General features: G+C 35.8%; 3 protein-coding genes across 3 annotated transcripts; all 3 read left to right on the top strand.

The window, feature by feature from the left end:
- Positions 1–2,779: 2,779 nt before the first annotated feature.
- Positions 2,780–3,716, top strand: EAF02_007580 (uncharacterized protein; the record flags this gene model as incomplete). The annotated part of the gene is made up of 2 exons (XM_038903628.1): positions 2,780–2,945; positions 3,004–3,716. The coding sequence occupies 2 exons, from the start codon at positions 2,780–2,782 to the stop codon at positions 3,714–3,716; spliced, it is 879 nt and encodes a 292-aa protein (XP_038756442.1).
- Positions 3,717–6,256: 2,540 nt separating this feature from the next.
- Positions 6,257–7,077, top strand: EAF02_007579 (uncharacterized protein; the record flags this gene model as incomplete). The annotated part of the gene is given in 4 exon segments (XM_038903627.1): positions 6,257–6,495; positions 6,583–6,729; positions 6,747–6,898; positions 6,978–7,077. 4 exon segments carry the CDS (start codon positions 6,328–6,330, stop codon positions 7,075–7,077), a joined length of 567 nt encoding a protein of 188 aa, XP_038756441.1. The 5' UTR covers positions 6,257–6,327.
- A 42-nt stretch (positions 7,078–7,119) lies between these two features.
- On the top strand, positions 7,120–8,089 carry EAF02_007578 (uncharacterized protein; the record flags this gene model as incomplete). The annotated part of the gene is made up of 2 exons (XM_038903626.1): positions 7,120–7,438; positions 7,548–8,089. 2 exons carry the CDS (start codon positions 7,120–7,122, stop codon positions 7,829–7,831), a joined length of 603 nt encoding a protein of 200 aa, XP_038756440.1. The 3' UTR covers positions 7,832–8,089.
- Between the last annotated feature and the right edge of the window lie 1,853 nt (positions 8,090–9,942).

The raw sequence follows: 9,942 nt of genomic DNA, 5'->3' as shown, positions 1-9,942 counted from the left end.
TAAAAGATATAAAGATTATACTAACAAGATTTGCATCGATATTTCTTTATATAAAGAAAATAACAAAGTATAAATTAGTACTAAGAATATGAAAACCAATTGTTTAATAAAAAAAGGTAATAACAAATGGGATGGTTTCTATAAGATTCTAAAGTTTATAAACGATCTGTCTATTTAGCTCCCTACTAGTTTTAAGATCTTTCTAGTATTTTATAATTCATTATTCCGATCACTCTATTGTTCATCTGAATTAGCTGGTCAAGAAGTAATCAACGAAGTCGAATCTTGTTGAAACTAAGGTTATATGCTAAAAAGAGATGACGAAACGAATAAGGAAATCGAGGTAATAGGAATTTGATAACTATTTGATTATTATAACGAGAATGGATTTCACTATCAAATCAAATAGAAATATCACCCAGTATTTTAGCAATCTGCTGACAACCTTTGCGGTTAAGAAGATATGATCATCACTTTCCATTTAGCAAATCCAAATAAGCCAAAACCGTCTGTTTAGATAGACTTCAAAAGATCTATTACTTCTGATCCCCTATTAGTATTTATATTAAATGCATTTCCGAATCGAGGCTGAAGTAGATCTAAAAAGCTCTGGTAATTGATTATTACTCCTAAGAAAGTTCATTTTAATTTAATAATAGAAATTAGAGTATTTTAATATTATTTTGTTTTCTAAAAGGTCAATTAATATTACAATTGTAGATCGATCGCTTTGAACGGGGAGTACTATCACGGCGCCAACTACATGATCTGTAGTTGTCTTTTGTGTCTCAGGTACAGCATACTAGTACGCTCTATTTTCTATAAGTAGGGCTTCACTTTTCCATAGCTTTCTATCCTTATAATACAATATAAGTCTTTATCCGTACCTTGACAATTATACTATTTTAATAAGTTCTTGAATTATAACTAGTTCTTTTCATATATACTACAATATTGACTAGAAAATACTTTCTTATTAGAATTCCTCCTTTTTTTATACTTATTCATTAAATCTGAATATCAATCTCTTATTGAAATAATATATTAAGAGTCTTTTATTTAATAAACACTCCTCTTTAATATAATTAAATCTTTTTTGTGTATCAATATTTACTTAATACTTTATTTGCTTTTCGAAATATATGATTTTCTGTATTTAGAAGTATATTCTTATAAGCTATCTCTTTATACCTTTAGCTAAAGCTAATATGGTTTCGAATATAGGTATAGAAGAGTTTAATTGATATTGATCTATTTGAGATTTTATTAAAGTTGATTGAAAAAGAGCTTTAATTAAATTGTGAAGGATTTAAGAGATTCAAAATCTGAATCGAAAGAAAAGAAAATAGATATATAAATTCGAATATCTAACTTTGAGAGTATGCTTTAGAATTAAATAATATTAATTCAGTTTCCTGAAACCTAGCTTTTATATTCTGAGATATAATTGATTATTAATATATAGTTTTAAAAACTATAAAGAATTCAATCTTAAAGATATAATTAATATATATTTTGATAAATCCATCAATTTGATTATTATACGAGTATTTTAGGATACTAAAATATCCAATATCGAATAATTGAATTAAATAATTAGAATGTGCTAATAGCTTTATATATACTATATCATTTGCTTTATAATATAATTAAAAAGACATTGATTTATAACTTTCGTATTCATTTAATACTAATATTCGATATTTGCTCTTTTTTTCGATAAATAGTATATTTATCAAAATACTTTAATTATTCTAATCCTATCTCATTATTTGTTTATTTATTGGAAATAGATTTAATAACTCAATCTGCAGAAAGATTGGTTTCGGTATATCAATTCGAAAAATGGATTTATTCTTGAACTATTAGAAATGGAGGTATAGTTTTATTTTCTTTATTACTATATATAATGCTATAGCCCATTCTCGATTATCTAACTATATTGCCTTGCTTTTGCCATTTTATTTAGTATTAATTATAATCATACAAACAATTATAATCCCTATTATAAAATCTGTTTTATTGAAATTATAGAAATTACAATCTTGAATATTATATTCGCTTGTATATTCATTATTACTTGAAACCATTTTTCAATAAGCTTAGAATCTTTATAAAAAGCTCTTTGAAAATTATAAATGTAATTAAAATATATCTTTAATTCTATATAATACTTTACGAATTGATAAGCTCAAAGCTTTCCAACCTTTTTTGCCCCTTATGATTCAAGAATATGATTTGTTATATCTTTTATACTATTCAATATAAATATAAACTCTTTATTATCCATATCAATTATATATTGAAAAAGCATTTTCTCTTTTAATTCAATTATTTTATATTCATTTACTTAAGTTTCTATTTGATTATTTCGATTATTGATTCTATTGTATAATATAGATCGAGGTACTGAATAAACTTTTGCAGCTTTCATAATTATCAAATTTTTAGACTTTCGAATAACTTTAATAGCTAAGATAATTCGGGCTTCTTTTGATTATATTTCCATAATAATTCATTAAGATATCGCGAATTGGAATTGAAGTGATTAAATAATGAAAAAAGTGGTGACCCAATGATAAACACGTTAATTAAAAAACTATTAAAAAGAGTTATTATATAAGATATGTTGCACGGACCACTTTCGGAGCTCATTTGTCACCCTCTAGGGGATAAATATAAGGTTAGATCAGCATTTCTCTTCGCAAACTTTCACTTCACTTGCCTTTACTTTCAAGTGGTTTATACTACTAAGCCAACACCGCCGCAATCCGGAAATATGATTAGCCCCATGATTGAAGCATCGTGTATTGAGATACCGCGGGTCGAAATCCTGCCTATGAAGCAAAGGTCACAGATTCAGAATCTGGAAGAAGATTGGACGGGTACCAGTAGTACGATTATGAGGAGGAAATTGCAAAATCGGTTGAATCAACGGGCTTCTCGTTTGTAACCCTAGTCTTTTATGATCCAATTCATCGTTTGTATTAATCTCAAGATTAGGAAAACGTAGAAAAGCCGACTCGAAAAAACTCAAAGCAATAACCAAAGTCGTAGAATCACAAGGTCCCGTAATCCTTGATCCCACAACACCTCCTGCAAAAGAATGTATGTGTATCAATCACATAGATGTCAAACGTATTGTCGCTTCCAGATCATTCAATTCCTATATCACCGATACTTCTATCCCAGCAGACTCCTACTTACTCACTCTTCTTCATTTCAATATCATCCGTGCTTTATCTATCAATGTGGAAATCCTCAAACTACCTATTGATCGTATGGATGATGATATTCTTTCTCCATTCAACACATCATCATCGACACAGTATCCGCAGGGTATACCAGATTTATCAAATCTTCCACTGGCGCTAAAACCTACAAACCTACAAATCGAAATAGAACATCATCCTGAGATTGATGTTTTCCCATTTCCAAGATGTAGAGATCTCATTCTTTCGGCGCTCTCAAGAGGTGAAGAATGGGATGATATAGAGTTTTGTAGGGATATTATGTATGGGTTAGAGGGTGGAGGAGGAAGAACGGGACTCATTGTTTGGGGTGATCCATGGATACCAGGAAGCTGGGAGGTAGAGGAAACCTTTGCGAGGAAGTGGAAGTGGTTGTTAGAGGGGTGTGAGGAGTTGTTAATGAGTACTAATAAATGGAGGAGTGGAAGAGGTGAGAAGAGACTAGTTTTTGAGGAACTGCTTTGATGGTTTTGTTGATTGGAGGGTTGGGAATATAGCATAAAGCATGGACTTATAGAGATTGAGAAGAAGATGATGGGAGAAAGAAGTGAACTTGAACAGATATCCAATATCTCAAGTTCAGATTAAATTTCGAAAGCGGTAGGTGGCCTACCTGAGCAATATTGTGTTTGGATATAGCTACTCTTACTGACGCTTCTAGATACATCGATCTATAAAAAAAAAATAGACTTTATAGCTACACGAAGTTGTAGCTCTGATAGTAGCCGAAACGACAGAACATAGACAGATGAGGAAACCTCAAAATGGCTGCGTTCTATAAACTTTCAAAGTACGAGTGCACTTCTTGAACTCTTCCCATAGTACTTTGAGACCACAATTGTCAGACAAATGGGCAATACCGATCCCATATTCTTCAAAGCAACATGGCCAACTCTGACAAGGCAAGAAGTCATAAACTTGGAGAATCCATAATACCATACGCTCTTGTTCACGGGATTTTGCCGGATCTCAAGCCTGTAGCCGGTCGATAAGAATCGACCGAGTAGGTGGATAAGAAATCCGACAATTAAAATAGACTATCGGTAAAGAGCTAGCGACGTATTGTTGAATTCAGATAAAAAAAATTATCTTTCGGTTCCACCGAGCATTCATTACCTGTTGCTATAATTATTCCGCTTGGCTATCAACATAACGCAAGGTGCCGTAGTCATGCACTCAACCCAGGTTCCAGAACGACTCCACGTCTTGCTGTTAAATGTGCTGCAATCATGCCATACAGAGGACTGCAGTAAGAAAACAGATCAGGCCATCAATTAAGTTGGAAAGTTGAAGGAATAAATATTTGGCGGAATGAGAAGTGTATGATGGAGCAGTGAGTTTAACATTTTTTGGTTGTTGGCTTTCTTTACCGAATACCTGAATCGGGCCTGGATGAGTTATCGTGGGGGAACTGAAGTAAAAGGTAAATCAGAGTCATCAGGGTGATTAATACTTTGCTCTACCGTAAAGGGACAATTATCGCAATGATAATCTAGTGGATTATTTCGACTAGGCCTGCAATTTCTTCCATCGACCTGTTGTTAATAAGTCATGAGCCATAAAGAGGGTCTTCAATATAGAGATATATTTGTATACATACATGCAGTCGCCCCTGAACTGTGGTATAAGGTCGCTCTACTTTCTAGATGACGTCGGCAAAGCAATTACGCTTTCCAGTGATCACTAATGGGCGTTTTTAAGAGCATGTCTGAAGATGAACTCTACCTTGAGCAAATCATCCCTTTGCTTCAAGATTTCATGTGGAGGATCTGGAGACAGGTGATATACCGGATAAGAAGGGATTTCAAGCACGAAAAATATCTATTCTAGTGGCCCAAATCACAATTTCCAGATCCGAATCTGATACGTCTACGTAATTGCCAAACATAGATTCTTTGATTATATTAGCTATTCATCTTGACAGCCGAGAAGATATTTATCAATGTTCAAATGCCTAATCTTTGAGAAGAGGTCATCATGGTTGTGCATACGATAGCGCATACATTTATATCAAACTTTAGCTCTATAATATACTGGTCTTTTGGGCTAACCTCAGTATCACCGTATAACATATACCACTGGATCATGTCGACTGTTGCTGGTCGAAAATAAGGACCAAGTGGTCTTTTACGGAAGATTTATTAATGTAGTTGTGAGAATCGACTTCTTTCATGATTCCTGTTTCGGAACATATCTTGATTTGAAGGACTGTCTATAACCATCGCTCCTAAGTCTTAGAGAGTCTTTGAAATTCAAGTGCGAATTATTATTCGTCTGGTGTCTCCAAGCAAAGTGGGGAGATAGTGCAACTTTTTATGAAGGTTACTGCGCATATTTATTACTTGGATTTCAAGTGTATATGGAGAGTAGAAGAAGCAGATTTTCGAGGGTAAAAGTGACTTGGGACCTTGGATTTTTTGTGGGTGTATTTCTAATGAGGTATTGAAGACGTTGTTCATTCGACAAGAATTGTATTCAACTATTGTATATGCGAGTACCAACATACAACAACGTAATAGCATTCGCAACTTTAGTTTTGATATACTTACAATCTTCCAAAGAAATCAAACTATAATATTCCAATTCTCTCTATACTGAAACCTCACATAAACCAACAACTGCAGCGTAATTGATATCACCACACTTTGCATTTCTCTCAAGGCCCCCAACCGATAGCTATCAATTATAGGCTCTCCTATACCTATTGATCATCCAATCAAGAATCATCGTGCCAAAGAGTCGAGTCAGAAGAACCGCGGCACAATAGCCAAATGTACCCTAATCGCAAAAACACCGCATGACATATGCACCCTGAGCAAGGATTCAATTTAACCCATCTCGAGCGATACCTTTTTGGCGTTACACAACCGCAATTCTTGTGATTTCCGGTATAGCATATTTGAGGTGAGCTGAAATGAAAGCATGACGTTCTACATAATTTTAGAAGCTAGAAGGTATAAAGACGCGTCAACCTAGAATTCCATTTGATATGTTTATTTCTTTTCGTCAGTGAATTTTGCGTCGCTTAATCACGTTGTAACATCTCAACAATTGAATCGCATATATCTATCCTAAAATGGCAAATCCAGAAGCCCAAGAAATTCTGAAAAATCTGAGTACACTACCGTCAGACACTTCATATGGAAGTTCTCCGAAAAGTCAACAAGAAGCTGTTAGGTTGAGTAAGACGCTTACGGCAGCGATTGAGGCGCCGGAAAATGTTGCTATGGAACTTGCTTTTTCGGTACGTCTTATTCTTCCTGGGACTTATCGAGTTGGAGGTACGAGGGGTATGAGTGATATGAGTCTAATAGTTTTGAATGAGATGTAGACATTCATACCCATGAGCGCCCGAATCGCAGTAGATTTAAATCTTTTCGAACATATTGTGAAATATGAGCCTGTTAACGTAGTGAAATTGGCGGAGTTTTCGGGTGCGGAAGAGTTGTTGTTAAGTATTTATACACTTTTTATATTTGTACGTTGAATATAAAGAAAACTGATGGAACTAATAAGAGAGCAGAAATAATATTGAGACCTCTCTCTTCTACAAATTTTGTCAAGGAAGTAGATGAGGAAACTTGGGGGGCTACTCCTGTTACGAGAGCTATGATGCAGAAGGGTATTGCGGCTGGTCATCGCATGTTGTCTGTCTCCCCTCATTCTCTCCTCGCTTTCCGTTTCCCTTTCCCTCTCCATCCTTCACTAAACATCAAAAACCATCAGATTCGCAAACTCCATGCTAGCCGCCCTGCACTCTCCTCGCTATTTCCTCGAAACGAGCCACACCTCGCCCACAAACCCCAATGATGGCCTCATGCAATAGGCGTACGGAACTAAGCTCCAAATTTTCGATTATTTTAGTACCATGCCTAGAAATATGCTTGGAGATTTTAATACATGTATGGGAAATACGATGGGAGCGCGGAAATATTGGTTGGATTGGTGGCTAGTCGAGGAGAGGTTTTCGAGGGGGTGGAAGGGGCAGATAATGCGCCGTTGGTGGATGTGGGTGGAAGGAAGGGTCATGATGTTATGGCTTTTAAGGAGAAGTTTGAGGGAAGGGGGGATGGGGAGATTGGTTTTGCTAGATCAACCGCATGTTTTGGAGGAGATTGGCGAAGGTGAATTAGGCAAAGGGGTACAGAAATGCGGATATGATTTTTTTACAGAGCAGCCTGTTAAGAGTACTTTTTTCTTCAACCATTTCTTCCTAATCTTTCCTCATATCTTCAAACCTTACATTCTCTCCCAGTCCCCATCTCTCTGAACTAACACACACCCCTTTCCTTCTAGACTCTAGAATTTATTTCTATCACCACATTCTCCACGACTGGTCCGACTACAAATGTCTCGAAATCCTCCGCGTTCTTAAGAGTGCAATGAAACCAAACTACTCAAAACTCATTATCCATGAGATGATCGTACCGGAATCAGGGGCGTCAACATATCACGCGCTTTTGGATTTGACAATGATGGCTTTTAATGGGGGGATCGAGAGGACGGGGAAAGAATGGAGAGAATTGCTTGTAAAATCTGGGTTTGAAGTCATGGGGACTTGGGTTCCGGAGGTGAGCTGAAGGTTTCTGTAATGCTTTGTGTTGAGGGTGTAATGGGTGGGAATTTTGTTTTATTCGGGAAATTCTTTCAAGGTCTTTCTTTTCTTTTTTTCATGAGTGAGTTACTGACAATGTCAATGGGACAAGATGAGCCGGATGCGGATGGAATCATAGAAGCTATTGTTAGAGAGTAGTTTCATTCACGTGTTATATAGTATATAAATTATTGTATAAATTTCGACTAGAACTAGATATTGTTGTCAATTCATGTCTGTTGATTCAAGAGATTATATACTTTTCGAGAATCCATCCCGAATCGAAGATTAAACTTTCTCGAGAAGGACCTGGAAGATTTTCTTTTTCAATTTCTTACAAGGTCATTTCTTGAAGAATAATGCTGTATGTGATATTAGGCAGATTTCAATAATTCATATCGATATTTGGCTGATTGAATAAGTCATTTGTAAACAGTTAACTCAAGATCAACCCCCAGTAACAACAAGCGAACCTGAAAAAAGGAGAGTATATTCACACGAAACAGAACTCCCTCACTAATTAAATCTGCATTCACTTACGGTGTATTCTAACTGCGTTTCTGGAAATATATCCCTAGCAAAAAAAAAAAACATTCTCTCGCAACAAAAAATTGGTTTTTGTGAACTGTTCCTTCTGACTTGATCCTGAGGTACCTACATTGACTATATTGATATTATGTTAACAATTCATCTTCGCTTGCTAGTTCTTGTTTCTATCCGATAAAGTTTTTCTTAACTTCGCATAAAAGCAGAGAAGACAATTCAATCTAGCTTCCGCAAACCTAATTCGACAGCAGCGCATTAAACATCAATCTAATATCCAGTTGAGGTTTTCCAAATCTATCTAGGTATCTATCTTCCCTCTTCTATTCATCTCAAATGACAGAAGAGTTCTTCAGCCTAGCTTCCGGACTCAGGGGTAATCATATGCTCTAGACTTTGAAGTGCGGATTCGCATGATATGGTACATAATGGAACATTGTCTTGACATCCTTAGTTAGACGATGTGATTTTTTCGGGTGTTGATCGATATAGTAAATATGATCATTTCGTTACATGAGCATACTACGGCATATAAGCGTTCAACACTGAAAAGTTTTAATGAATCATACAATATAGAATATAACTATGCTGGAATATTATGAAGAATTATAATCACCATCGATGTAATACCAACGATACCCTAATCGACTTCCCCTTTTCAATAAAACTTCCTCCTCACAATTCAATCTTAAGCAAGAAGAGATTGCGCATAAGAGAATGAAATCTTCACCAGAAGAAGTCTCGTCTTTTCTTCTCCACATCATTTCACCACCTTCCACAATACATGACTCTAACTTTTGATATCTGCCACTTAGAAACACCCCCAATCGAATCACTCACTAGTTTCTGAAAATTGTCTTAAGCCCAAAGATCTTCCAAATCTATCCCTCTTTCTATTCCCCATGCTACTCCACTCATACATACATATTCTGGGGGTTGACTTCTTAGAACGTGGCTTTGCTGCGTGGAGATTTGATACGCATGGTACATACATACTTGGTGCATACCAATCAGTATGCATAAGCATCACACATTGTATTTTTGACATCCATCATCCAAAGAATATCTCTTGTGTCTCACTGCACTGGCAAGTTACAACACATTTCAATCTCTCCATCAATCAATCAATCAAGTAAGTAGCTCGCTGTCTGAACAACCTATTCCCAAACCTCTCATCGCTTATTTCACACTGTAGCACAGAGTGTATTCAGCACACCCACATACATACATACACACATACCTACTTCGCTTGGCGTATGTGCATACTCCGCTCTCATACATCCAATTTATGAAATCTTTCGTCATCTTCTCCACCTCTCCTCTATCTCTCTAACCACAATCCCCGTATCCCACCTATCCATCTATCTATCATCTTTCTCCATAACTCCACCTATTAGTTCTCCACCCTTCATCGATTTTATCTTGCTCTTTCCCAAATTCCCTGTCGTCTCAAAAACTTCCCCATCCAAGTTCCACATTCCAGAGGAATCCACATTATATACCTCACATCCCACAGACCACTCTACGAACTCGCCCCACAATCTCATACGCAAA

This window comes from Botrytis sinoallii (genome assembly GCF_014898435.1).
Source record: "Botrytis sinoallii strain Bc 23 chromosome Unknown BSIN_013, whole genome shotgun sequence".
NCBI classification, from domain to species: Eukaryota; Fungi; Ascomycota; class Leotiomycetes; order Helotiales; family Sclerotiniaceae; genus Botrytis; species Botrytis sinoallii.
The sequence above is the reverse complement of the archived record's forward strand: the minus strand, read 5'-3'. Positions and strand labels throughout refer to the sequence as shown.